Source organism: Colletotrichum karsti (assembly GCF_011947395.1).
Source record: "Colletotrichum karsti strain CkLH20 chromosome Unknown Scaffold48, whole genome shotgun sequence".
NCBI classification, from domain to species: Eukaryota; Fungi; Ascomycota; class Sordariomycetes; order Glomerellales; family Glomerellaceae; genus Colletotrichum; species Colletotrichum karsti.
The window spans coordinates 341,947-369,371 of NW_024065948.1; the positions used below are offsets into that span (position 1 = coordinate 341,947).

At 51.1% G+C, this 27,425-nt stretch overlaps 7 protein-coding genes across 7 annotated transcripts; 3 read left to right on the top strand and 4 right to left on the bottom strand.

The window, feature by feature from the left end:
• Positions 1-821: 821 nt before the first annotated feature.
• Positions 822-1,904, bottom strand: CkaCkLH20_11507 (secreted hydrolase-like protein; the record flags this gene model as incomplete). The annotated part of the gene is made up of 2 exons (XM_038894221.1): positions 822-1,763; positions 1,821-1,904. 2 exons carry the CDS (start codon positions 1,902-1,904, stop codon positions 822-824), a joined length of 1,026 nt encoding a protein of 341 aa, XP_038740551.1.
• A 1,429-nt stretch (positions 1,905-3,333) lies between these two features.
• Positions 3,334-7,458, bottom strand: CkaCkLH20_11508 (uncharacterized protein; the record flags this gene model as incomplete). Its single annotated transcript, XM_038894222.1, has 4 exons — positions 3,334-3,879; positions 4,009-4,137; positions 6,277-6,692; positions 6,753-7,458. The coding sequence occupies 4 exons, from the start codon at positions 7,456-7,458 to the stop codon at positions 3,334-3,336; spliced, it is 1,797 nt and encodes a 598-aa protein (XP_038740552.1).
• Positions 7,459-8,248: 790 nt separating this feature from the next.
• On the bottom strand, positions 8,249-9,607 carry CkaCkLH20_11509 (glycosyl hydrolase family 18; the record flags this gene model as incomplete). Its single annotated transcript, XM_038894223.1, has 3 exons — positions 8,249-8,425; positions 8,482-9,153; positions 9,206-9,607. The coding sequence occupies 3 exons, from the start codon at positions 9,605-9,607 to the stop codon at positions 8,249-8,251; spliced, it is 1,251 nt and encodes a 416-aa protein (XP_038740553.1).
• A 1,889-nt stretch (positions 9,608-11,496) lies between these two features.
• CkaCkLH20_11510 (6-phosphogluconate dehydrogenase) lies at positions 11,497-15,053 on the bottom strand (the record flags this gene model as incomplete). The annotated part of the gene is made up of 8 exons (XM_038894224.1): positions 11,497-12,908; positions 12,994-13,054; positions 13,566-13,929; positions 14,008-14,100; positions 14,164-14,281; positions 14,346-14,456; positions 14,509-14,773; positions 14,982-15,053. The coding sequence occupies 8 exons, from the start codon at positions 15,051-15,053 to the stop codon at positions 11,497-11,499; spliced, it is 2,496 nt and encodes an 831-aa protein (XP_038740554.1).
• Positions 15,054-16,461: 1,408 nt separating this feature from the next.
• On the top strand, positions 16,462-18,051 carry CkaCkLH20_11511 (tyrosinase central domain containing protein; the record flags this gene model as incomplete). The annotated part of the gene is made up of 7 exons (XM_038894225.1): positions 16,462-16,691; positions 16,756-16,864; positions 16,931-16,985; positions 17,041-17,126; positions 17,185-17,530; positions 17,588-17,780; positions 17,856-18,051. The coding sequence occupies 7 exons, from the start codon at positions 16,462-16,464 to the stop codon at positions 18,049-18,051; spliced, it is 1,215 nt and encodes a 404-aa protein (XP_038740555.1).
• A 933-nt stretch (positions 18,052-18,984) lies between these two features.
• On the top strand, positions 18,985-21,817 carry CkaCkLH20_11512 (udp- transferase; the record flags this gene model as incomplete). The annotated part of the gene is made up of 3 exons (XM_038894226.1): positions 18,985-19,841; positions 19,896-21,562; positions 21,624-21,817. The coding sequence occupies 3 exons, from the start codon at positions 18,985-18,987 to the stop codon at positions 21,815-21,817; spliced, it is 2,718 nt and encodes a 905-aa protein (XP_038740556.1).
• A 3,812-nt stretch (positions 21,818-25,629) lies between these two features.
• CkaCkLH20_11513 (major facilitator superfamily transporter) lies at positions 25,630-27,297 on the top strand (the record flags this gene model as incomplete). Its single annotated transcript, XM_038894227.1, has 5 exons — positions 25,630-25,965; positions 26,021-26,179; positions 26,255-26,557; positions 26,613-27,042; positions 27,101-27,297. The coding sequence occupies 5 exons, from the start codon at positions 25,630-25,632 to the stop codon at positions 27,295-27,297; spliced, it is 1,425 nt and encodes a 474-aa protein (XP_038740557.1).
• Positions 27,298-27,425: the final 128 nt, after the last annotated feature.

Sequence of the window (27,425 nt, forward strand, 5' to 3'; positions counted from 1 at the left end):
CAAGAGCAAATCTGGAAGGCGCTCCTGGTGTGCAGAATTTGCATGTTCTCAGGTGAAGATCGCAGGCCAAGGTAGAAAGAGCGGGTAGAAGACCAGCCGAGAAACACATGAACTCTGCACTTATCCTTGTAGTAGAGTGATTCATGTGAAGAAAAAGAGCTTAAACATAATGAAAGGTCTCGGATTTTAGCCCTCAAAGAATGAGCTCCCTCAAGTGAGGTTTTCACAACTAGAAAAGCAACTCACTAACTGAAAGAGGCCTTCTGTAGAAATGGATGATATCAAGAGTGTAATAAGATAAATTGACCTTGTGATGAAAGGGTCTGTATGTAATTCAAGATCAGTACAAGTAACATAGCATCATATGTCAATAGCTTGACGCCCTGATTCCAGAGTGTGATGTTTACTTTCAGAAACTGGAGTGATAATATCATTCCGATAGCTACGTCAGAGGAAGCAGACAACTCCGTGATGCAACATTTGTCTGAAGAAGAAAGTTTCAGAGATTCCATTTTCTGGAGCGTTCAAAAGGCTTGCAGCAAATGCAACGTCATGACCGCTTGACGAGCTGGCGAGAATATTGTTTATGAGTCTATTTAATCTTCCCTCTTTCCTTCTTTTCCCATATCTTACCAGAAACCCCATTTAAAAATAATGACTTAGAATGGAGATTCGCGGCGCGAAGTTCTTTGAATTGTTCTAAACCAAAAGAAATGAAAATGTCGGACCCTTTCCTGGAGGGACGTGGATGCCTTTCCTCGTCTCCAAAACAAAGGTCAACGACAGGACTCGACAATTCCAGAGTTCCGCCGAAAAAGGTTTCAGTACACAGAAACGAGCTCTGCAACACCAAAGCCCTCCTCCTGTCCGTAGAAGCTTCCACGAACCTTGACAAACCCCTCGTAAGCGGAGTCGACCAAGGCCTTGTCGCCATACATCTCCTGATCAGGCCGGATCGACTCGATCAGAAGATGATCGCCATTCTCGAAGTTCAGGTTCCAGCTAAGAGGGTACGTGATGTTCGACTTGGGAGAAGTCCACGTCTTGGTGTAATCAGGCTCCAGATCGTACGCAACCACGTGGTAACTGTTACCCGAGCGAACAGTCGCGAAGCGCGTGGACTCGTCGCCGATCAGGTCGTACGCCCAGACGCTGGCCTTGACGTCCGAGCCGGGGAAGTTGATCTCGAACCAGGTCCAGTTCTTGGGCGCGCCGTGGGAGAGTTGTCTGTCGTACCAGGTGAAGGAGCTGCATGGGTTGACGGCGATGGTTTTGTTATTAACTGTGATCGTGCCCGTGGTTCTGCCTGCGGGTACGCCCCATTCAGTGGCGTTGACGGGGACGTTTCCAAAGGGGATGATGCCGGTGCCGCCGTTCAGCATGACTCGGGAAGTCAGGTTCCATTCGAGGTCGATGGAGAAGCCCTTATCGGTGTGAGCGTAGGCGTACATGCTGGAGACACTGTCATCTGAGGTGGATCCGAAGGCGTAGGTGCCGTAGTCGGCGTTCAAAGGTTTGCCATTATCGAAGCCGCTTCCGTTTGTGGAGGTGCAGTAGGTCAGATCGACCCAGTACTCCTTCAATTCAAGGTCGATGATGGAGGAGCGGCAGACGGGGCTGGGGCTGTGGGTGGTCAAGAGGTGAGAGAGGGCCATGTACTGCCGGCCGTCGTTTCCGGTGATGTAGGAGCTTATCCAGTAGGATGATCCGGTGGAGATGTCGAACTGGCTTTCGGTGTAGTTGAATAAGCCCGGGATGTTTGGCTACTGGCAATCAGAACACGAAAGGTTTCGTGGATGTTTGCTGAAGTCGCAACTTACGTTTCGAAAGTCCGTCTCATTCTCGGGCTGGAACACGTAGCCCGCCGAGAGGGTCAAGAAGGACATGAAAGTAGCAGATTTCATCGTTGCGTTGAATGATTTTCAAAGTCTCTGTGGCTTCGGTAACGAGTGACGTGCTTAGAAGCTTGAGATGAATGAGAGTTGTCAGTTTAGACCTCAGAACCTTTGGCAAGACAGGTCTCTTATATCCCAAAACCAGCACCAGTGACCGGACAGCTAAATCTTTTCGTCCTGTCTTCTCACTGTGAATATTTGCCTTCGGCATCCCAAAAGCTCCCGAACATCGTGATCATCCTCCAAGGTCATCTCACTTGTATCTAGAACTAAACGGCCCGATCATCGTCGAACTGCTACTCCCTATGCGGCATTATTGTCCCGAGCTTTGGCTCCAGGACAAAGGGTCCCGGTGGTTGAGGTTCGCCTTATTGAAGTGGGTCAGCCGGCCGGATCGAGCATCTTTTTCCCGAGCTCAATCTTGGAGATCTCCCGAGCCATGCAGATAACGGAGTGGCCGAGCGTGAAATGGTGGACTGCTCTTGAAGAAAACTGCCATGAGTGGCTAGAATTTCCAGATAGAGCTGTGAGTTATCAACATCCTCCACCACGTCTGCGGGCATGATAAGTCCCCTATCTTGGAGCTGTTACGAAGTCTATTGAAGACAACATCTTCACATGGTCGGTGCGAAAAATTCATCTCTGCCTCACTTACTTGAAGAACCTGGCAGATTAGAAAGCGAATCAGGTCCAGACTTGAGAGTTGAGCACAGTCGACAAGGTTCGATGAATAGCTACAACGCCAGACCTCCATCATCACTTGGGCCCGAGGCTTCATAAGACCAGCAACGTCAACAAGCCATCACATACGACCATAGCTTCCAGAAAGTACGGGATCCCGTCCGCTCTCCCATAGTCAAGCTGGAAAGCGCCGGATTAGTACTCAGGTCGGTGACGACTGGGGAATCCCCGGTGTTGTATGTTTTTGCCGATTCTAGTTGGTGGAGGATTCGAAATTTTACAACCAGACATGGAAGATTCAGGCTCACCGACATCACCAATTGCCTTCTGAGGTTTGAACTTTTGGCTGACCTGAAGCATAGACTGTACTTGCAAATGCGATTGAAGCGTTGAGTTAAAACTGGTGACGTGCAGACAAAAGGGGCAACTGGGGCTGAGTGTGGTGGAGATGAAATGCACGTTCATGTTCCCCCGTTGAATTGAAATGGAAAACCTTGCCGAAAACCAACATCCTCCACCCGCTTTGCAAGCATCATGAGTCTCTTATGACGAACCGCAAGCTCCGAACTCCTGACCCTGTTTTTGGCTCGGGTCAACCACCCGCCTCTTCATTCTCAACTGGGCGGCCTTCGTTGTGCATGCCGATTCCTACATGTAGGTCGACCACATCCGCTGCAGATGCCAAACCTCGACGAGATCTTCTCCCCAATGTCTGCATCCTCAGTGCCAATTAATACGTCGTCTTTGTTTTGCCGTATCAAGATGGAGGGTCTTGAGTGTCCGCTTCCTTCTTCTTCATGTCCTCTTTGCTTCCCAAGAAGACGAAGTTCTCATCCTCCATAACACCAATGGTGAAATGCTTGCTAGGTTCTGATGATGGATTTGTTCGCTGAAACCAGCCCATGCGGAAGCTCAAACCAGAGAGCATGCTGTGCAGTTCCTCCGAAGACAGTAGCCGGGTGTTGACGGGAAGATACGTTGGCAGATTTGACTCGCTGAGCAGACTACTCATGACAGCAATACTGTTGTAGTTCTCCGGCGCAAGACCCTTGACATTCATATCCAATAGCTTGTTGCGATACTGTCGTCCTTTGAAATGACGAATCATAGCCGAAAGCAAACTCCATGCATTGACGAAAATGATGGCTGTGAGGATTGCGACGATAACGTAGGTTGGTGTTTTATTCTGAACCAACCGGGACTGTGCCTTGTATGTGACGGTCGCAGTGACTTGTGAACGGCTTGATTCAGTGGCTACTGTAGCGTTCTCGCCGGCGTAGATACGATTTTCGACGTTGGCGATCTGAGCAGTGATAAAGCCTAGATTTTGACAGAGTGCATCGGTTATCTCCTCTTTCTTAAGCGGATTCCCTAAGTCTTGAACAGAGAAGTCTCCGTATGGCTGAAGTAAAAGTGCAAGTTGGCGACTTACGTGCGTTAACCAGGGATCTGGAAGCTCAATCTCCGGAAAGACAGTCAGGGAGTTGGAATCGGGGTCGGGAATTTCCGCCCTTGGTATATTGAAGGAGGGCTCCCACACCTTCGCCAGCGCAGTGCCGGGCTGTGGCGTTGTCGTTCTGTTCAAACTCCAGTGGCCATCTTCACGTACTAGACTTGCATTGGTTTCCATTTCAAACCATGCATACTGACATGCAGTTATTGAGAGAAGGCTAAATTTGCGTTCAGTCAATGACCATGCACCCCAGATATATGTTTTTGATCTAGAGGTCGCCGAATCTATGTATCGAGACATGAAGTCTTCTTCCAGCTCGCATAAATAACTGACTGCAAACCAATCGTCTATTGATGGAAGATCGTAGCTGAAATACCAATGCCCAGTCGTATCCGGCACGACACCTCCGCTGAGGCTCATTTCATTTCTGACAACTGTTCCATTTGGACAGGTCACTCGGTGATTAACATCGATTCGGAAGTAGTTCTTCTCGTCATTCTCGTATTGACCAGAGATAACGTAGTCGTCGACGCCTGGTTGTGTGCAGTTGAATTGTAATTGAGCTGCTGGAACTGTGGCGTTTACCAGCAGTGTTGAGTGGTCTGTTAGGTCGTCCGGGCCCACGAAAGTTGGAAAGACGATATCGCGATACGTGTTTGGTGGGTACGTAAAGTTGGAATCCTTACGCATCAAAAGTAGACTTCTCAATGCCATCCGTGTGCTTAAACCTGTCGTCCGATCTACAGGCATGGAGGAGCCTAGCCATGAGTCTGGGGTGAGCGGAAAGAACCGGAAGTCCGGTGTGAACTCCACGGTGGTGAAGAGAACAGAGACAAGAGTAGTTAAGAGAGTAGAGACAAAGAGTAGTGCTTGCGAGAGGGTGAGAGTGTAAGCTGTCTGATAGAATGATCGGTATAAACTCCGGAAGCCAATAATGTCCAAGAGTGACTGATCAAGTAGTTTGGCACTCAGGGGCTTCGCGCATAGAAGCCCAAATATCGACAGTGATCGATATGCTGTATTACCGGACTGTGTGTGGAGAGAGATGCAGAGTACAACACAGGCTGGTAAGAAGGTCCATAGGAGGCTCTCTTGGGTGTCTCCTCCTTCAGTGATTGTAGCTAGTCCATTGAATGATTGTGATCTTGATAGTGTCATAATCAGACAAATGGCGATACTGAGAATGACGAAGGTAAATGGGGCTCGTATCCAGCTCAAGAGCACAAACGGTGACGCTGTACAATTATTCCAGCCCATCCCAGCGGCCTTGGCGGATAGGAGCGAGCATTTTCGGCTAATGGTCGGGTTTTCATGAAAGAACGAGAAATATCCGAGAAGAGTAGCTGGATCTCTACTACAACCCAATTCTTGATTGGGCCGTTTTCGGAGAATAACCACTGTACAACATAAAGTTGTAATGATAGCAGAGAGTACCGCCGTTGACAGAGTCGTACGCTGATTAACCCTCACAATCCTGGACGACATCAACAGTGTTCCGTTGATTTCTCGAGGCTTAGGCTGTCGAAGATAGAGATGAGCCATTAGCGGACTCATGGTAGACGATAGCCTAAGGGTTGAATTAAGCAAAACTTCATTACTGTAAAGCGTTGATTTCAGCGGGTCGTCGATGTCATCTCTCACCCAGTCCACCGCAACCGGCCCGGTTATCTCCCTCTGAGGTACTGTGTGAAATCGAGCCTCAGACGGACAAGAGTATGTGATTGCGTTCCATATGTCGAAAATAACGTCTTTTTTTCTTTTGTTTGGTAGTGGTTTGATATTTGGACTGACGCCGTTGTCGGTAACTTCTACTTCCGATAACCACGAGGTTGGCGAGCAAATAATTCCAGAGGGCGTCCCACTTTCAAGTCGAAACTGAGACCGATTCGTTTCCGATGCTGCGGCTATCCCCGCAAAGTAGACAAATTGTTTGTTTTGTTGTGGCAGAGTCGAACACGAATTTTCAGGCGTGAGGTCGCTTCCGAAGGCCCAAGTCGCTTTTCTACTTCCGTTCAGTCTTTCAGGATAATATATTTCCAGTTTAATAACTCGGTCGCAGTTCTTAAAATGAAGATCGAGAAAAGCGCGTTCGCTAAACCTATCGGCTGTGAAGTCGGTGACATTGTGGCTTTCGAGTGTGAGGCAACGTATGCCTGAGAAAAGCCCGTCCACAATGACCTTCAAGGGGGTATCAACAGTGCCCCGAGAAATACGTCGGTGATCACGAATGTTGAAGGTTTGGTAAACTGCTATTTCGCTGGCTCCAAATGGATAGATCATGCCGAATTCATACCCCGCACGAGCGAGGTAATACCCGATGTTTGTATGGTTAAGATCCCAATTGCCGCGATTGATATCGAATGAATCCATAACCGTAACGTTGACGGGCTGGTTGATACCAACCTCACTCAAGATAAACAGACCAGTAGAGAGTGTAATCTGAGCCTTGAGAAGCAGCGAAATGGTAGCAGCAAGAGACACTAGGTGATGTTTTCTCCGTATCGATTCAATAAGAACCTTTGGCGACGACATTGACAGGTAGTCCAGTCCGAGCAAACTCTCGTCTGCTGACAACTTCTCATTTGCATTCAAAGCAATCCAAGGCATGTATCGCAGAGCCTGAAGCTCAGTTCTCGCCCAAAAGACAGAGATGATGGTGAAGACTGCGGAATGTGTTACCATACTGTGTTGCAATAACCTGTGTGCGGCTCTGTGCAGCTTACAAAAGGTAGGGCCAAAGCCCCAAACGTGAATGAAGCCATCTTGAGACTTTGCTATGCCACCATCGTGTCTACTGTCGTACCACAGGATGAGCGTAAGAGCAACCGTTATGAGGAAGAACAAGCCGGCAAAGCCTGCAAGAATATCGCCTCGCAACCAGGTTGGACACCAAGCCATCACTACTGAACCTTGGTCGGTGACTGCTTGGTCTGAATGGATCGCACTGTCCTCTTGTTCGGCTGAAGCCGCGCCGACTTCGTTGCCAGCATCCTTGTTGACAGCAACTTGAGGGTGCTGCTCAGGCGCGTGGGTTCGTGGGTTAGGATCGGGTTGCTGAGATGTTTCGTTGCTTTCAGCTGATTCTACCCCAGCTACACTCGCGGTATCCTCGTGGCCGTGAGATTGAGGTTCCGGCTCAGGTGAGTGAAGTCGTGGATCGACATCTGCGTGATGAACTGACTGGTCGACTTCGACTGTCGCCGCCTCAGTCTCATCTTCCATGTCTCCGTGAACGTCAATCTGAGATTGTTGCCCAGGCGCGTGAGTTCGTAGAGCTTCTGGATCAATGTCGACATTATAAGCATTATCGAAGTTGGCGAGGAAACACTGCTGTTCTGATGCAGCATTGCCGCTGTTCGAGCTGGCTGCGGACGATCGACGCGGCACAACAGGCCTCAATTCAAAGTCTGGCTCATCAGAGTTGTGCATGGCGTCCGTTGGCTGTGAGATTCCAGAGCATGGAAGTCAGACTTCAGAAAATGGCGATGTAGATGGAAAAAGGACGACACGAACGGGTAGTTCTCCAACATCACTGTGAGCTGCGTAACCCTACCCGGCGAACGCATCGAGGCAGCTGGCTATGTCTCAGACCAGACAGCCTCGGTCAGAAATACACATCGTACAAGATATTGGTTTGTTGAACAAGGACAGGTCTGCCTCGTCGGAAGGTCAGCATCAGCTGGTTTCCCTATCTGCTGGCAGCCGGGATGAGATCTGGATTACACATGGGCAACATGGACTCAACGTATGTAAGACCATGCAGAAATTGCTCAGTCGGTCTCATTGATCCTCACTGCACTCAGCCGTCTGAGCTGTCACGTAGAATGAACATGCAAATATGGTCGTACTGGATCAGCTGTCGAGTACACAGCAGGTTTGTGCAGAAAAGCTCGCGTAAGAAGATTTCAATTGGATCAGAGTTTCGGCTTTATAGCTCTCGCCGAAGGTTTCGCCGAGAACATGACACGCGGAACTCGGACTTTGTAGTTCTCCAAGTTCACCGTGATTGAGATCGTCGCTGATCCACAGCAATTGAACGTTTTACATGTTTAGTCTGATGCAATTTCACGGCTGAAAATAATGGTTGTGTTGACCTCACGAAGTGACAAGCGACATGTCGTATATCGTTTTCATGAGAAAAGAAGACGTGGTATTATAGACGCGATGTCGCTGAGACAAATTTTCTAATAATGTACAAGAAACCCCAGAATCCCAGGCCTTACAATCCAACAGCGGAGCGGATAGAATCGATGAGAATGTTCTTGTAGTCACCGCCAGCCTCCCACATGGCAAAGCCAGCAAGCTTGGAGCTGGTGATGTACTTGCCCTTGGCAGTGAGGGACTCGGGGTTGTCGTAGGAAACCCAGATCTGAGCAGTCTCGTTGTACATGAAAGGCTGTCACACGCATTAGTAAAGGTTCAGAGTTGCATGGTTAGAGGATGTAGACTTACAGTCATGCTGCAGTTGTCGAAGCCGGAGGCAATACCCTCACGAGGCTTGCCAGTCTCATCGAGGAAGTTGGCCTCCTTGATCAAGCTCCAGAACTGGTAGGTGCCGCTAGGGGGAGAAGCGTTACCGCAGTCGTCGACACGCGGGTCGTCGTCCCAGCTGCTGCCCTGGAAGCGGTTGCTGCTGTTCTGGGCCGGGTACGCGTTCAGCGTGTTGCTTCCGGAGAAGGCGCTGGTAGAGTTGACGGAGAAACCGTGTCCGTAAGCGCCGACGGCGAGGACGAGCTTGTTGGCCGGGATGCCGGCGTTGATCCACTTGTCAACACCCTCCTTGGCTCCGCCCTGGTTGTTGCGCGAGTCGCAGGTGTAGGCCAGAGGAGCGTTGGGGCCGCCGGTGGCCGCCCAGGCGCCGTAGATATCGTAGGCCATGATCATGGCATAGTCGAGGACGTCGGCGAAGCCGCTGAGGGTACCGTTGACGCTGCTGACGCCGGCGGTGTTGTACCAAGGGAACAAGCTGGTGGCCGCGGTCAGGTAGAGCTGCTTGGGCTGCTTCTGGCGGAGCTCTTGGAGGAAGGAGAGGAAGTTCGCAGTGTCGTCCTTGTTGATGGCGTTGCAGCCGAGACCCTGGCGGTTGGGGTACTCCCAGTCGAAGTCGAGACCATCGAGAGAGTACTAGAACTGTCAGTTGCTGCTATTGATAGTGATGAGATGTCGGCGATCATACCTTCTCAACAAGGTCTAGGCAGGTCTTGACGAAAGCAGTGCGGTTCTCTGCGCTTCCAAAGGCAGTGCTGAACCAACGGCTGCCGGTCCATCCTCCGACGGAAACAAGAGCCTTGACGTTCTTGGCCTTGGCGGCCGAGACAAATGCCGGAAGTTGATCGGGAGCGGACTTGGTCAAGTTGAGAGAGCCGTCCTCCGAAGTCTCGGCGAAAGCGTACTTGACGTCCGTGTACTTCTCCCACGGCATGTCAGATACGGGGAATCCGCGGTTGGCGTGGTATCCCGCGAAGTAAGTCGAGGAAACGAGGCCGGAGGCGGAGTTATTGCCGGCAGCGCACGCCGCGGAGGCGCACACGGCCAGCACGGCCGCGACCGAGGTCTTGGTGATTCTAGCGAGCGACATTACTATTGATATCGAGAGAAACACCAGAAGGGAATATGTGCAAAAGAATGTGGTGGTGGTGTGGTGAAACCGTTCATCTCGAGGCTCTTACGGTCGGACATCGCAATCCTTCATATACCACCACGGAACGGCACCTCTTTGTCGAACAATACCCTTTGTCGGACGAGGCGCACCGCAATTGTTGGATAGAGTTCAGCAAAGCCCCAGCTCATCCACGCAAGCTAATTGCTTTTCTGGGGCTTGCAGGCAAACGCCGCGGCGGCAGTGGCCCAACCATGACTCGCCGGCAAGGGTCAGCCCAGACGTCGGCACCCAGAGTTTGGTCTGATGTTTAGTTGTTCTGGGGCGAAGAGCATTAATAGGTGCAATTAATGACCCCTGAGCCTGAAGAGGAACTCATCAGAAGGGGAAATCGGACAGGGCGATCCGGGTATTTGCAGAATGCGACGTGCCGTTACGCGCTATGCCCCCTATTCCCACCCTATTCTGGGAGATTCAATTTGTTGTTGGTTCGTTTTTTTACCCGGGCCGTCCGGCCAAGCAACGGGTGATCGGGCCAAGCGGCGGGAACTCGGGCTCGGCGATGGTGAGCGATATTGCTGTGAAGGGAAGAGAGGGTGAAGGCGAGGGCGAGGGCAAAAGGGGCATGGCGCAAGAATGGCGCAGCTTCGCAATGCCCGTTACAGCCAATGCTATCGGTCGCACAGGAAGCGAAAGCGATTGGTGAGTACCAACGCCGTGGAACCCTGGAGAGCTGATGAACAAGAGAGTTTGTTTGCGTGGCCGCAAACGTTGGCAAACTCTGGCAAACTCGCCCGTCACCTTGGTTCCAGCCGTTCCGGTTGCAGCGTTAGACCCCGAAGACGCTACCCCAATGAGGCCGCCGACAGACGGCTAGACGCGCAACTGCATGAGACACCGATGTGAACCTTTTTTTCTTGTGCAGCTGCTATGGCATCGGCATGGACGGTGCACAGGTTTTCTGCGCGTTGCCGGTTCATCTCATGCTGTCAAACATGTGAGGGTTGCAGACGCACAGCAGGAGTCGTGTCTGTCAACGAGTCAAGGCCACCTTCTCATGTCCGAATAAGGAAATGTTTAGCTGTCAAGCACGGTGAAGTTTCTCGGAAACATAACGAAACTTATTTGAATCTGCTCACAAATCTCTTCTCTTTGGCGATCTCCGAAAAGTCCAATTGATCAATCATTGAGACATCATTTTAGGCTCCGATTCTAGTTCCCAACCGGCTGGAACATTGGAGACTTCGTTTCTCCCCGCAGTCTCCATGTGGAGCTTAGCCGCTGGGCATTGTCTTTGAAGCCCACGGAAACGGTCTAGGTGGACTCAGATGTTCCGCCTCGATGGGTAACGCTCCACGGCCACGCGGGTGCCATGGCGGCCACCATCTTAGCCGCTGCCGCGTCTTGCGCGCAGACGCACACTATTTCATCAAAGATTGCTGAGAAATCCAACTGGAACAACGAAATCCTCATCGACGACCCTCGTGGACATCAGGTTACCAATTCTTAGCCTGAACAGGTGAACAAGGGTCCTTGTAAGATGCCGGTGGGAGATGGGTGCCAAGTATCTTGGCCACGTGAAGTATTCTCCGACCAATTCCCTCCTAGACTGTTTCTAGTTGGTGTATTTTGTTCGCGAAATTGACGTAGCCTAACAGCAACTTGATCAATGTCATCGTCATGATCAGAATCTATGATGGTGACGCGGAAGTTGTGATGATGAAGCCTCATTGGCATTTGCAAGATTGAGTCACAGCCTGCTTTGCGGATACCCCATTGAAGGGCAGGTCCTGGTCTATTACTTATCTATGGCACTCGAACACGATGGTTTACCAACTCGCTCAATCCATCACGACATCCACTGCAGTCTACTTGTCTCTTTTTCCCACTGCCGGCTTCCACTCATAATGGTGCTCTCCAGTCTTGGGCTTGCCCGGAAACGGATCTTCCTTTCGATCAAACATGTGCTTCCCAAAGTAATCCAACTCAGCCTCCATAAACTGTGTCGGAAGCTCGGTGGATGTTGAGTACTTGTAATACTCTAGGCTTTGACTCAGCGCAGGAACGCAAAGATCAGCTTCGATAGCCCTGATGATGACCTGCTTGGCTGCTAAGAGGCTGTCAGACAACTCTTTCGCGACCTCGATATTCGCTAGGATGCCGTCGTCTTTGTTGCGGTCCTCGCGACTGTACATCTTTTCAAGGACGTCGATGATACCATCAGCTTGGATGATGCAACCGCCGCGCCAGAGCTGCAGGATGTCTCTGTACTTCAGCTTCCAATCCATCTTCTTGTCCTGTGCCTGGATGATGTCCATTCCCTGGGCAAAACAAGTGATGAACCCAAAGTACGTGGCCATCTGCAGATGAGAGAGGAACTCCTCCTTGGACTTTACGTCCAACTCCTTCGAGCTAGTTGCCTCGCCCGCAGCATCTTTGTTGTGCTTCCGTTGTCCTGCAAAAGCAGACGCGTATCGAAACAGATGGGCACTAACAATTGTTGCTGCCGGCTGGTGGAGCCCGATGGCCTCTTGGCATGTCCAATTGCCGGTTCCCTCGGACTCTTCGACATCCTGGACAACCTTATCCCGAATGTGGCCAAGCGGGTTTTCCCCATGATCGTCCTTGGCATTCGAGATTTCGGCCCCGATCCTGATGAGGAAACAATCGTGGAGTGGACCAGATTCGTTCCAGTTCTTGAAGACTTTACCGACATCCTCATAGCTCATTCCGAGTCCGCGGACCATGATAGCCCATACCTCGGCGAGTATGGACATCATGCCCTGCTCAATGCCGTTGTGAATCATCTTCACGAAATGACCGCTACCGCCAGGTCCGACGTACCCGGTGCAAGGGCGGCCGTTGCGGTCTTTCGCCGCCAGCTTTTCGAGGAACGGCAAGACCTGGTGAACAATCTCCGGGTCACCGCCGGGTGAAAAAGAGGGGCCGGACCGTGCGCTCTGATATCCACCCGAAACTCCGCATCCGATATAGTGGACCCCTCGCGGGCGGAGCTCCCGTTGCCGTCTTTCCGTAGCTTGCCACTGCTCGTTCGCGCAGTCCAGGATGATGTCACCCCTTCCAAGCCCACCGCCGGACAGAAGTCCCTGGACTGCCTCGTCGCCGACGGAGCCGTGGGGCGTGCTGAAGACGAAGACTCCGGGTTTACTCTCCGCTTTGACGGTCTCGCAGAGGTCTTCATAGCTTTCCCTGCCGGTGATGCGGTCGTCGAGGCCGAGGTTCATCGCATCATGTCGGAGCTTGTCCACGTTTTCTTTTGCTGCGGATTGTTAGTATCGGTGACTCGAAAGGTTCCCCGAAGCTGATCTCAAACATGCTGGGGTCATAGAAGAAGATGCGATAACCATTCTCGGCGAAAAGCAGGCTCATGGCGGCTCCCATACTGCCCACTCCCACTACACCGATCTGTCAAGGTGTCAGTAATCGATGCATCAAACATTCTGAAATATGCAGAGAGCGGGCTGTCCTTACAGTCTCAACCGTAATTTCGTCGGGCGCCATCGTCACAAATTATGCCGTGTTTCGATAGATGGGGAAACAAGAATGAGCCAGTAGCGAAATGAAGCCCTGACTTCCGTTTTCTATGCGGTCGTGCAAAGTGAGTCGATGATGTTCGTCTGGTGTAATTACTCGTGGGGAGGTCATAGTGACGTCTTGGCTGACCTAGCGTTCATTGCTGTCAATTGCGGACCACATGCATCGGCCCCAATGTAACATGTTTGATCAACTGCACATCACCGGACCGTGAACTGAATTTTTCTTTACCCCACACAATCAGTTGAGCATACCCAATGCAGGACTATACTACAGTATCTCAGTAACGCTTCACTTCGAATTCTTCGTGAACACATCGCGGCCTCGAGAGCTAAAAGCGACCGAAATAGGAAGCCATCAAACATGAGTCCATCATTCATACCAGATCTTTAGGATTCTTCTGTTGCCCCTCATCCACATACACAGAAACCTGCATCGTCTTCGTGATCCCGTCCGACTGCGCGCTACCTTGTGGGCCAACAATGCTTTCCTCTGAATCCATCTTCGACCGGAACCCAGAGTTGATCGCAGTTGTGTGCCGCGACCTCGAAAACATCTCAATATTGCCGGATCCATTTCCAGGGACTCCACTTCGGTTCGTTCCTTCGTTGCGGATGTAGCCATGGGTGTTGTTGTTATACTTCGAAGCATACTTGGCTGACGAGCCGGCAAGGATTGCTTTGAAAAGGGGTTTGAGACATGGAATCGAGGCTGCCACAATGGCTGTGCAGATTTCGACGGTGGTCCTGGGTAGAGGAGATAAGTGTTAGAACAACGCACGTTCTTTCTGAGTAGCGGTTCGATGGAGATGAGTTCAAGCTTACCAAATAGTGATATCTGAGCTGTCGAAGAGGAAGTCTCCATGCTTGCCGTAGTTGGGAAGGAACGATATCTTGACGATGGCCGCGACTGTTGCACTGAGAAGGCGAAGTCAGCAACATTCCAGACGGGTTCATACATGTAATTATCCAGTCACTCACAAAATACCGAGCGACAGAACTCCGATTACTGCAGACTTGACTTTCCAGTTGAGTTGTACCTTCCATAACATAGGAATCGGAAGCAGAGCAAAGAGCAGATCAGTGAACACCGAGACGCCTGGGATTTAGGTTTGGTCAATTTCAGGGATCTTGCGAGTATTTGGCAGCGGCAAATGACTTACCAGAGTTGAAGAAGGCGGCGAACTTCAAGTTGCCTGGCGGGATGCATTCTCCCCCTTCTATGGATGTGTCCCAGGTGAAAGCTAACGGCCGGCACTGGAAGAAGACAGTCACTGCACCTGTTAGCGACAAATGCACTCTGAATACGAAAGACTGCCACCGTACAAAGATTTCCTGTTGCGGAGAGGATCGTGAATATGATCGTGCCCAAGATGAAATTCCGCATTCGAGCCGATGGTGTCATTCTCAGCAGGAACAAGCCCACGCTGACTTTGGCTAGGCACAGCCCTATCAGACACAACGGCTGTGTGACGAAGTTGAGATGCAGTCCCTTGACAATGTTCTCCTTCGGCTCGATGTATTGGAAGTGCCGTCCTCCGCCGTGTTGAACTTCCGGTATGATGACCATCATCTCTGCGAAGATGACAACCTGATGTGAGGCAAAAGTCAGCTAAATTCATCTCGAAAACAGGCTGGCGGTGCGAGAGAGTACGGAGTGCATAACATGGAGGAGATAGAAAACACCAATGATTGCTTACAGTGGCTGCCACCATACACCAGTCGTCCCAACCAACAAGGCGCACAATTCTCGCCCTAACATAGACCCTAATAGCAACTATCACCACTGAAATACCCACCAAGGTCCCGCAAATCGCGAGGATCTCGGGACCTCTGTTGATGTCCGGTGGGAGTTCAGACGAGTCGGCCATGTTGTCGGGCGCCAGACAAACGCAGTCTCGACAGAAACATAAAAAGAACCAAAACAACGAAGGATCAACTGAGACTTAGTCCAGGAGGAACTAATTCTTTATCTCTGTGTGGCAAAGCCATATCAACTCCCTTCCTACGCCGCATGCGCTTCGCTACAGAATGTCGGCAGTCTTCCTGCATCGAGGAGGCGCAGAACAGTGACGAAAAATTTCAACCCGCATGATGGAACTCACATCGGTGTGGCTCGTCCGATGGGATCATGCAGGAACGAAATCAAGAGTTCCCGGTAACAGGACACTGCAGGCGCCGAGATTATTGCCGCATGTTCTCAAACAACGCGCCCGTTGGCCACAAGAACGTGGGATTCCCATCCAGGCTAGAACTAAGACAGAGAATAACACGAGACGAACCCTGCCATAGTGCCATCCCATCACCGAGAGCTTTCCAATTCCGGGCATGGTCACGAAAGACCGCGCAACGTTCCACTCACCCCGTGAAGGATTATCAAGGAGTTGCATGTGGGTCTCCGCTGCTGTTGATAATCTCGCAGGGATGCGTCCGGGGAAGGGAAAGAAAGATCTGACGGACGGCCGCGCTTCGCAGAATTCGGCGGCTCGGCCAGCGAACGGAGCAAGAAGTGGTCAAGTCTTTCGGCTCGTCGTGCCATTGCGGAACGGCCGGTCTTCCATGACCCATGTCATCACCCCTGGATATCGCCTTAGGACCGTTGCCGCGGATCCAGGGGGCCCGCATGCGACCGTGGCGATAGGGGGCCATCTAACCGTCATAGACGATAGCGTCGTGCTTCCAGATGTTCTGATTCGCTTGAAGGATTCAAGATTATCCACCAACAAGACCATCATTGAAATCCTTCGGCAAGGTGGCCTTGATCGCTGGTGCGGCCAGATGAACCCAGATTCTCTACACCACTCGCCGGAACAGACCCGAACTTCCCTTTTGCGAAGGTCGTCCGCGCTGGTGGTATCTCTCCCCCTGTACTCATTCCGGGGCCCGGGGACCAACGACGGCATCATGGCCGTTTGGTTGGTTCGAGACGATTTTGAAGATGGGCGAATGCGACTTGTGCGGCTGTGCCACCTGAATTACAACTCCACCAACATGCACGTTGGTGCTCAACGCCGCAGACCTGCAGGGCAACTTGTCCTGAACAAGCCTTAGCACGAAGTCCAACAGGCCATTGAAGAATTTCTTGCGAAATGAAAGCCGGAGTTGCAAATTTACCGGCATTATGCTCCGCTGCACTCGTGCCTGTGGCAGGTTTATTATTCGACCTCAATCACCTCCTCTCGAGCTTGATTAGCTCTTCTCATCGATCAAGCTCGCCTGGGTGTCTTTCAATCTTAACGCCCTGGACATCGATCCTCGATCTCAAGAGAGCCAGTCAACATGAAGATCAGCGCCATCGTGTCTGCGGCCATCTTGGCATCGTCCGCTGTGGCCCTCCCGGCGGTTCAGGCGCGCGATGACATCGCTGCCGACGAGGCCCAGTTTGCCGATCTTACTGAGAGCATCAAGGCTGATGTGCTGAAGACTCTCGATAAGCGCGAGGAGAGCCTTCGGAAGCGCGGTGAGACGGCGACTTGTACGGCCAAGAACCTCGTCTTCCGCCGCGAGTAGTGAGTCGTAACTCTCAGCTATTTGTTTTTCAAACATGAGATCACAAGAACTAACTTGATTCAGTGGGTCTCTGTCTAAGCAAGAAAGACTCGCGTATGTCAACGCCGTCAAATGTCTCCAGAGATTGCCGCCGCGCACACCGGCCAACGTCTCTGCAGGTGCACGGTCGCGGGTAAGGCCACGATTGCCCCTCTCAGAACCCGCTTGACCGGACCGATCCGAGATTAACGTGTAACAGTTTGATGATTTCGTGGTCACGCACATTCAGCAGACTCTCACGATCCACTACACTGGTCAGACTCCTGTTTTCTTGTTGTTCTTTGAGGCCTTACTGACGCTTCAGTGCAGGAAACTTCATGCCATGGCATCGTTGGTTTGTCCACCTCTATGAGAAGGCCTTGAGAGAGGAGTGCGGCTACACTGGGTACCAACCCGTAAGTACCAAGTACGGCGTCTCCCACCCGAAGTCTTGGTGAACTGACAGTAAAACAGTACTGGGACTGGCCGAAATATGCATCCGCCCCGGAGAAGTCCCCGATCTTTAACGGTGACCCGTACAGTCTCGGCGGAAATGGAGACTTCGTTGAACACGACGGCCCCGTGATCACGCCCCCTGATGGTGTCGGCGGTGGCAACATCCAGCTGCCCGCCGGCGTTGGAGGTGGCTTCGTCACAACCGGCCCATTCGCGAACATGACTGTGAACCTCGGCCCAGTCGGGGGTCTTGAGGGGACCGCTGCCGGCCCGGACGGTGGTCTTGGCTACAACCCGCGTGGGCTGAAGAGAGACGTCGGCCCTGCTATGAACACCAGATACGCAAACTACACCACCGTACTGAGTAAGTCATGACCTACTTCCCTGCGATCTGCCTAGATTGATACTAACGAAGATCAAGACCTTCTTCTCAAGCCGAACTTCGCCGAGTACCGTCTTCTTTCAGAGGGTGTGCCATACACCGTTGAGATCGGCCCCCATGGAGGCATGCACTACGCCATCAGCGGTGACCCTGGTGCTGACCTGTTCACCTCGCCTGGCGACCCGGCTTTCTGGGTTCACCATGGAATGATGGACAAGATGTGGACTTACTGGTACGTGGCTTTGAATTAGAACTCATTCATCTTCAACTATGATCCTCCCGATCTGATGTTAACGGATATACACAGGCAAGCACTGGATCCCGCCACCCGCCACAAGGACGTCAACAGCGGAGACTATGGCCACTTGACTTGGGCGAACAGTCCTGCCTCCAACAAGACTCAGCTCACCGATGTTATTGACATGGGGTACACCGGTTCATCAATCCAGATCCAGGACGTGATGGATACGCTGTCTGGGCCGTTCTGCTACTTCTATCTTTGAAACGCTACATGAAGCAGTAGACTTTTGTAGAGTGGATGTGAGATCCCTTAACCATACAATAATATTTATTCTCATTATAATAATACTGCCGAAGGCCGCAGTCATATTGAAATCTCGTCTGGAGACATTTCAGCTCATCAATCTCCGACGAAGTATGAAGTTTTGCCCAGTATTGTGCAGACGCAGTCTGATTTACTTTATTATCATTCGTCATAACATATTTAAGTATGTTCAGTTGAAATGAATCGTCATCAGGAGCTCGGAATCCAACGAATCAAAAAATAAAGTCAAAACCCAACGCCAACTTGTTCTTACCAAAGCGCGGGCTGTTATATGCATGCGGTGAGTCGTCAGCAGCTCCAGGACAGGCTTAGCGGCCGTTGGCCATCGACACCGTCTGGCCAACCAGCTGCAGTCCGAATGAATTTGGAGGGAGATTCGTCTTTTCTTTCTTTTGATTCTCACGTCGATCAAACCGCCAGGAGTTCAAGAAGCAGAAAAGACTCCGATGGATTTGGAAATTGCACGGTCTAGAATGTTATCATTCATCGAGTCTTCAAATCAGGGGTCCACTCAAGACATGCACTAGGCGCAAACGGCTTTAACCTTAAGCTACTCTCGGCGGAAATCGCAGGGGAATCCAATCTGCAAACGACGCTAATCTCAAAATTGGCCCCTCTATGACGTTGAAGGCAGAATGGCAGACGAAAACGGCTTGTTCGGAGCACATTTGAGGGTTCACGTGATCCGTTTGGCGAGTCAGCCAGACGGATTTTGCATCTGAGTTCACAACTTCATCTCATCTTCTAACATCAATCGCTAGCAGCCTATCCCATTGCAGCCAATTGGTTTGCTGACTCCAAAGATTCAAGTTCAAATTCGCTCGGTCTTTGGACCTGAGCACCTTCGGCCTTCATCATGGCACTCAGTCGCATGAAGTCGAATGGACCCGGACACATCCAGCTCCACGGCGAACGCTCAGAGACGGCGACCTCCGGCAACGTCGGGAACGATGGAAGAGTGAAGGTGCGGTTCCACGCCAATCCGCAGAAGCTCGCGAAATGGTACCAGGATTTTCAAGGCGCATTCGCGGCCGGGCCGAATGGCGATGAGAACGAGGAATTGGAAGAGACACTGCAGAGAAGACGCACCAGCGTGGTGCTGGAGAATCTGAGACTGGATCCGCCGGCGAGGAGTCCTCGACTCAATATCGCGATCCACATCGTCGGATCCCGCGGAGACATTCAGCCTTTCATCCCGATCGCCCAGCTTCTCATGAAACCACCATTCGGCCACCGCGTACGAATATGTACGCACCCGGTGTTTAAGGACTTTGTCGAGTCCAATGGCGTGGAATTCTTCAGTATCGGGGGTGATCCGGAGGCACTCATGGCCTATATGGTGAAGAATCCGGGGTTGTTGCCGAGTAGGGAGAGCGTCAAAGCCGGTGACATCAGCCAGAGGAGAAAAGAGATGGCAGAGATCATTGACGGGTGTTGGAGGAGTTGCATTGAAGCTGGAGATGGTATGGGAGACCGAGTCACGGCAGCTACCGTGAAGAATCCCGACGACCTGTTCGTCGCCGACGCCATCATTGCGAATCCTCCGTCTATGGCACACATTCATTGTGCGGAAAAGCTGGGGATTCCTTTGCATATAGTTTTCACCATGCCATGGTGTCCGACGCAAGCATTTCATCATCCTTTGGCATCGATGAGCTATGGAGAAGCTGACACCAGTCCTGCGAACTATCTATCCTTTATTATGATGGAACTTCTAACTTGGCAAGGGTTTGTGTTCCCGGCGAATCAATGGCAGGACTTCTATCGCTGACGTGACCTCAGACTGGGCGACTTGATCAACAAATTCCGCACTCAAGTCCTGGGACTCGACTCTATATCTCCAATGTGGGGATGTCAACTACTCCCAAGACTCCGAGTGCCCTTCACGTTCCTCTGGTCGGAGTCCCTGATCCCCAAACCGGCAGACTGGGATTCTCACATCAACATCACCGGCTTTTCCTTCCTCTCACTAGCCGACAAGTACACGCCACCGCCAGACTTGACAAAGTTTCTCGAAGCCAGCCCACCGCCTATCTACATCGGCTTCGGGTCCATCGTCGTCGATGACCCAAAAGCTCTGACGCAACTCATCTTCGACGCCGTGAAGTTAGCTGGGGTCCGCGCCATCGTATCCAAAGGCTGGGGCGGGGTTGGAGGCGGCGACAATGTCCCCGAGAACATCTACCTCATCGGTAACTGTCCTCACGACTGGCTGTTCAAGCGTGTCTCAGCTGTGGTTCATCACGGCGGTGCTGGGACGTCTGCAGCAGGCATTGCGGCCGGAAGACCAACTGTGGTAGTCCCGTTCTTCGGAGACCAGCCGTTCTGGGGCCAGATGATTGCTCGAGCTGGCGCAGGTCCAATGCCGGTGCCGTTCAAGGAGATGACTGCCGAGACTCTCGCATCCAGTATTGTGTTCGCGCTGAAGCCGGAGGTACAGTTTGCCGTGCAACAGATGGCTGAACGTATCGCGCAGGAGGATGGGGCCGGCGAGACAGCCAAGGACATTCAGGAACGATTAGCTCTGGATGGCATGCGTTGCGACATTTGCCCTGAACGCTTGGCCACATGGCGGCACAAGAAGACCGGGGCGCATCTCAGCAGCTTTGCGGTGGGCTGCTTAGTCGACAAGGGCCTGATCAAGCCTCACGATTTCAAGTTGCTGAGACACAAACATTGGTATGTTGATGAAGGAGCTGAGCATCCTATCATTGGTCTCGTGGCCGCTGTCTCTGGCTTCTTCACTTCGATCGGCATAGCGACGTCAGACTACAAGAAGCGTTTACACGCCCGGCCCGAAACAAACCAAGACACGACAAAGAAGGACGATGAAGCGCGGAAAGAAAGAGAAAAGTCGGTTGGCCAAGGGACGGATACGACAAGCGACCAACAGCCTGACATTTGCAACGACCCTGAGTCTGGAAAGGGCCAGCTTGGCGGTGTTATGCGACAAAACACGTTGACGCCGGAACAAATGAACGCAATTGCTTTGAAGATGGCGTCAAAGTCCTTACGGAACGCGGATCCACGGGCAGAGGTATCGATGTTGGAAGACGTGCCCGAGGGTAGACGCAAATCCTCGGTTGTGTCTTATCAAAAGCGGCAGCGTAGCAGGGCAAAAGAAGTCACTCGCGCAACAGGGCGCTACGGTGTCGAGGTTGCGAAGGCAGGCCTCAAAGCACCGGTTGCGGTGTTCTACAACATGGCGAATGGCTTCCACAACTATCCCTCATATGGAACCTTCAGCCATGAGGTCCGAAGAAGGGACGAGATTACAGGTCTCGGAAGTGGTCTTCGGACCGCAGGGAAGGAAGTTGCTCTGGGAACCTGGGAGGCGTTTCGGGATATTGTAGTGAGGCCTTATGACGGCGCCAAGAAGGAGGGCATCAAAGGCTTCGGGAAGGGGCTGTGGCAAGGTCGACGTGGGTTTACGTACAATCTTTTTGCTGGTAAGTTTCCTCTACTGGACTCACACCCTCTTGAACTGAAGAAGTACTGACATCAAACTAGCTTTGTTTGGATTACCCGGATACACTCTGAAAGGCATAGAAAAAGAGCTGTCGAAACATCGCCTGACGAAGCTCAAGGCGGAGGTGTTGCTCATTCGGTTGAGGCAAGGCATTCATGAATTTCGCAGGGCTTCGGCAGAAGAAAAAGCCGAAGTGATAGAACGGTGGAACAAATTTCGATCTGGACATGCTTGAAGCTAGTTATACCCCTGATTTCTTATGTTTTATTCCTTTCGCTAGATCGTCCGGGATATTTTCTGTCCAGGTCAAGGATAGCAAGCTGTGGACTTCTCTATTCTCCATGTAATCATAATCAACATTTGTCAAACTCTCAGGCCTCAGACACGTTAGATTTCGTGTGATATTTTTGAAGAATTTAAAATCTTTCTCCCAGAATAGAGTTTTAAGAACTAGGTGAGGAAGCGTTTTCCATCGTCGAGTGGAATGCAGGATCTTACTCCAGATCCACTCATATGGTGTCGTAGGTGGAAAGGTTTTCCTCAAGGTATTGCATGATACGAGCGTTTTGTCTTTCTTTTCTTTTTTTCGTGCCACGTGATGACCGCAGCTTTTCCCTACTTCAGATCAGCAAGTCACTTCTTGGATATGAGCCGAGGGAAAACATCCTGGACACTAGGCGACAAGGATTGTCACAGGGATGCTGTAACGGCACCAACCAACACAGTCTTGAAAGTCCAATTAAATCTTGAGAAATCATACAAAACAATGGACTGAATGTGATCGTCGCTACTGTGGTTAATATTCCTGATTGCAGGCGCCATCCTCTTTGCCTCCACTTCCAATTGTTGGTGGTATATTTAGGTGTTGGGAAAAAACCGACAACTGAGTCACCTTTTCACGATCCAACCACCACAACCATCTTCCCATTTCAACCACAACACCGCCAGCACAGCAAACATTGAATCCAGATCAAAATCATTTCCTCAACATGACGCCTCTAGTAGCATTCCCAACAGAGCTTCTTGGTCAGATCTTCGATGGCTTGCCGCAGGCAGATCTCGCTTCTCTTTGCAAAACACAATCCACCCTGCGCAAAGCTGCAGAACCTCTTCTCTACGAAAACATTCAGTTTCTGTGGACTGAGGAAAAGGTCCCATCAGTCGCTCAGTTTCTCCGAATTATTATCGCCCGCCCAAACTTGGCCCGGCATGTCCGCCATCTCAAGCTACTGGGCTCGACTTTCTATCGGGTTCTATGGCAGTCTGGCCCGAGAGACCTCTCAACGCCCCGAATTCCCGTAGACATGGACTCTTTGGCTCCGCTGATCAGGGAAATTGAGAGCTTACGCTTGCCGTATGAAGCTTCCTGGGTTGAGCAGCTTCGAGCAGGGAGGATGGACGCATTCATAGCGCTCCTCCTTACGCGAACTGCGAGACTGAGAAGCCTGGTCATGGAAGGGAACTTCACCCAAGAAACTCTTCTTCTCAGTAGAGTTCTTCGATCGGCGCTGTGCAGCCACGATGGCAGCGGCCTTCCAGATTTCAGCGACCTTCATACAGTCGTTTTCGACAGCCAATACACTCAGTCTCGCAGAGCTATGTTTCGCAACGGAAATACCGAGAATGTCCTGCCATTGTTCTATCTTCCGAAATTGCGAGAGTTCAAGGCATTCATTGACACACCCGAATCCGGAGCCCTCGAGTGGCCAATCACCTTGCCCAGTCTGTCGAATCTCACATCGTTGAACGTAGAAATGTTGCGAGAGACGGCACTGGAGCAAGTGCTGCGTGCGACACCCCGCCTCAGATCTCTGACATGGTGGTGGGTATACGCGAATATGGATAGGCCATGGTCTTGGGCTCGAACCATCAATCTCGACATGGTTGCAACAGCTTTGAACTATGTTAAAGACACCCTGGAGAACTTGAACATCAGCGCCGCCGTGGACATTGGGCGGCACAACATCGAATACGAGTCCCTGGAATTACGCGGCAATCTCCGTTGCCTGTCCGCCTTCAAGATGAAGAGCCTCCGAATGCCGTGGCCGTTCTTGGTTGGGTTCTCGATCGACAACGGCATAAGATTTAGTGATGTAATTCCAGCGTCTGTCGAGGATCTGACCATCTCAGAGGATTTCGCAATGGTTCCTGATTATGAATGGGAAGGTGAAGAGATGATGGAGAGACTGGAGGAGTATTTGGGAAGTCTACGTTTGTCTGGGGTCAGCCTGCAAACTTTACATTTGATTTGCGACCCTTTTTCATCAAACTGGATTCAGAGCACTAAAAACACTGAATGGTTGAAGGACTATTGTGCACGGCATGAAGTCAAGTTCCAGGTAATTAAAGAATACATGTAGATAGCAACATAGATACTGCCATACTTTTAACTTCTAACAGTTGAGTTGCATTTAGCAAAGGAAACCAAACCTAATTAATGATGTCTTCTGCGTCTGGTATCATTCTAGTTGTCTATATCGTCCTTGGTGTCCACGTCATTCAACATTGCCCTTGTTGTTCTCGTTGTTGATGTCGTCTTTGGTGTCACTGCTATCCGCTATCGTCCCTGTTGTCCTTTGCTTATTCATCTCATCCTCGGTTTATACATGTATGCATCATCAAGCCTAGCATAAATAAATCAGCTAAGGTTGCCAAAGGCATTAGCTAATAACTAGATTCTTTTAGATAACTAATTAGCTAAGGGAAAGTAGCTTAACTCTATTATAGGGAGTATCTTTAATGCCTAAAAGCCTGCGGTCTACTTTGCTAGCTCTATAACTCATAAAGAGTAGTCACTAAAGGTTATAATAATAGATGGTATCTTCAAATGTCAAAACATCATCTTCTTCTCAACCTTGATGAGACCCATTGGGCCATAAAGATCTTATTCTGCGTCATTAACAGGCAAGAGCTCCCTTCCCCTGATTCTAAATCTGGGTTCTGAAGTTTCCTCTTTGACAGCAAAGATGAACTATATCTAGACGAGACCTCACGATGGTGTCGTCCTCACTGGGTGCAACAGCTTCTCCAACCACCCCGCTTGGCTCCCGCATGGCCAGATTGCCCATGGCTGGACTCCTGGACACTTTGTGAAGTGGGCTTTATTGTAACTGTACCAGAAACGATTCAAGAAACCGATTTGGCCGTCGAAGAGCTATCTCGCTGCTAGGCCATCGAATTTAGGACTTCCAGGTTGGTTCAATGGCTGCAGATTCAGGGGCCATGGCCTTCCTACTAAACCGATTCCTCGAGGATTTATCAGCTCTAAGTCATCGTCCACTCAGTCGCGCTCGAATGTCACTGTCCCGTCACCGTTGTTGAACTCTGCTCCCTCTGGACCACCAGAGCGTGTTTTGGACCCGGTTGTGAAGGCTCGGTTGAATCATACTAAATAAAGGTTTTCTCTTGCTCAAGAATTTGTCTATAGGTTGTTGTTTCTTTGTCACATTTGAAACAAAAATAGAGCCTTCGCCCTCTTTCCTCTCGTTTTCCCCGAAACAGTGGTTCTGATATCAATTCGGTGTTGGACGCAATGAAACCTCGGCTTCTTCGAGTGATCCGGATGGTACAATCCTGGGCTTCGGCGCCGAATTATGAATCATACACGATAATTACAGGGTTTGTGTAAAGCGCATTGAGACTTATTCGGCGCCGAAGCTCAACAATTTCCAGCGAAGTTACCAATGCATCATCGTCGGCGAAAAATGGATTAGGCCGAATGCCGGACATTGAATAACCGGCCGGTGACTCAAGTGAAGAAATATTGACTCAGAGAGCCGCTAACAACTGGGTTCAGTCCACATTTCAGGGGAGATTTTTGTATTGTCAAGGGAACGGCGCTCATCCTGGGCGCAAGCTGAGTGACAATTTTCCTGTGGTCAGGTAATTCACGGCAAGCAAACCCGGTTGTGCCGACCGGTATCGGTCCCCGCCGTCCCATACTTATTTCCCCTCCCCGACCGACAAGTCGTCGGCACACGGTTCGTTCAGCAATCACGCCATCGCCGAGTCGCTGAAAACCCCAAGCCAACACGTCCGCCGCTCGCCATGTCATCCACCGCGTTGCAGGCCCGTCCCGCGAGCCCCGGACCCGAACCCGGGATCGACCCCCGCGGCGAGGAAGCGGAAACCGGCCGCGTGCAAGTCTCCGTCTACTCCCGGTTCAAACCATTGCAGAAACGCGGCATCACGGCAATTTCAGCGTTTTGCGGCTTCCTCGCTCAAATGTCGACTACGAGTCTATTAGCCGCTGTTCCGGAAATTGTCTCTACCTATGAAACATCAGCAACGGTTATCAATATCAGTAACGCCGTTTACCTGGCGTTTATGGGATTATCGGCGTTCATTTGGGGCCCTTATGCTGATATCTTCGGGCGTCGACCGGTGCGCATCCCCATGCATTGCACTCTTCGTGATTTCTGACAATATGAGTATTCAGGCTTATCTTTACAGCGTTGCTCTGTTCCTCGCCTTCAACATTGGCACCGCGTTGGCACCGAGATTGGAGTTATTCTTCCTCTTTCGAGCCTTGACTGCTTTCCAAGGCACGGCGTTTTTGATTCTGGGTAGTACATGCATCTCGGACATTTACCACCCTGTGAGTTCATGATTCTCCTTTTCTAGTCTCATCCGGCATGACGAATCGTCAACAATTTGCTCTAACATTTGTAAGACGGAACGTGCAACGTCACTAGGTTGGTTCTTATCCGGTGTTGCAGTCGGTCCTGCTTTCGGACCAGTACTCGGTGGCATCGTGGTGACTTTCACGACCTGGCGTGTCATTTTCTGGATCCAGGTATCCTTTGCCACGGTCGCGCTTACTTTCACATACTTCTTCCTGCCAGAGACTCATCACCAGCTGCGCCTGGTTGAACTTCAGGGCCTTGGACCCGTCCAAAAGCTGCTCAAGCTTTGGGGTTGGGGCAACCCTAGTAAAGTTGTCAAGACCTACGGGAACAAGAACCTGCTCCTCGTGGTAAGTTTCAACCCACAAAGATCGAAGCCTCAAGCGGACTTTCTAACGATATTAGTTTCTTGCTTCTTCCTCTCTCGTCTGGAACATGTACTCCCTCCTGACACCCATCCGATATGTCCTAAATCCTCGTTTCCACCTCACGACGCCACTTCAATCAGGTCTACTATACCTGGTGCCTGGTGCTGGCTACCTCGTGGGCAGTCAAATCGGCGGCCGCCTGGCTGATCGCACAGTAAACTCGTGGATGCAAAAGCGCGGTACGCGTGTGCCGGAGGACCGGCTGCGTAGCAGTCTACTCTTTCAGGCCTTGATGCTTCCAGGATCCATGGTCTTGTACGGTTGGACTCTTGATAAGAGGGTTGGCGGGATACCGCTGCCAGTAATTTGCATGTTCGTGCAAGGGGTCGCGCAAATGTGCACCTTTCCAAGCCTGAATGCGTACATTCTCGATGTGGTGCAGCATTCTGACGGTAGCGGATCAACCGGTGAGTTTTGAATTCACGGAAGCGTTCGTTGACAAGCATATGTACTAACGTCAGTCAGCCGGTCATTATTTGATGAGGTACTTGGTAGCAGCCCTGTCAACCGCTGTATGTCTACCTCTCATCGACTCCATTGGCGTTGGTTGGTCATCCACGATCTCTGGCGGCATTCAGTTCATATGTGCCGGACTCGTGTATGTTACCATTCGATTTGGTGCTGCATGGAGGAAGGTCCATCAATTACCTGTTCCGCTATGAGCTCATTTCTAGCCATCGACAACGGTAATGGCTGGTGCTGAGAAGCTGCAACGCTGCCTCAGTGACATGTCGCGGCAATGTGAGAAGTGCTATGTGCGTCTTTTCGTCAAACAGTATGTACTTCATGT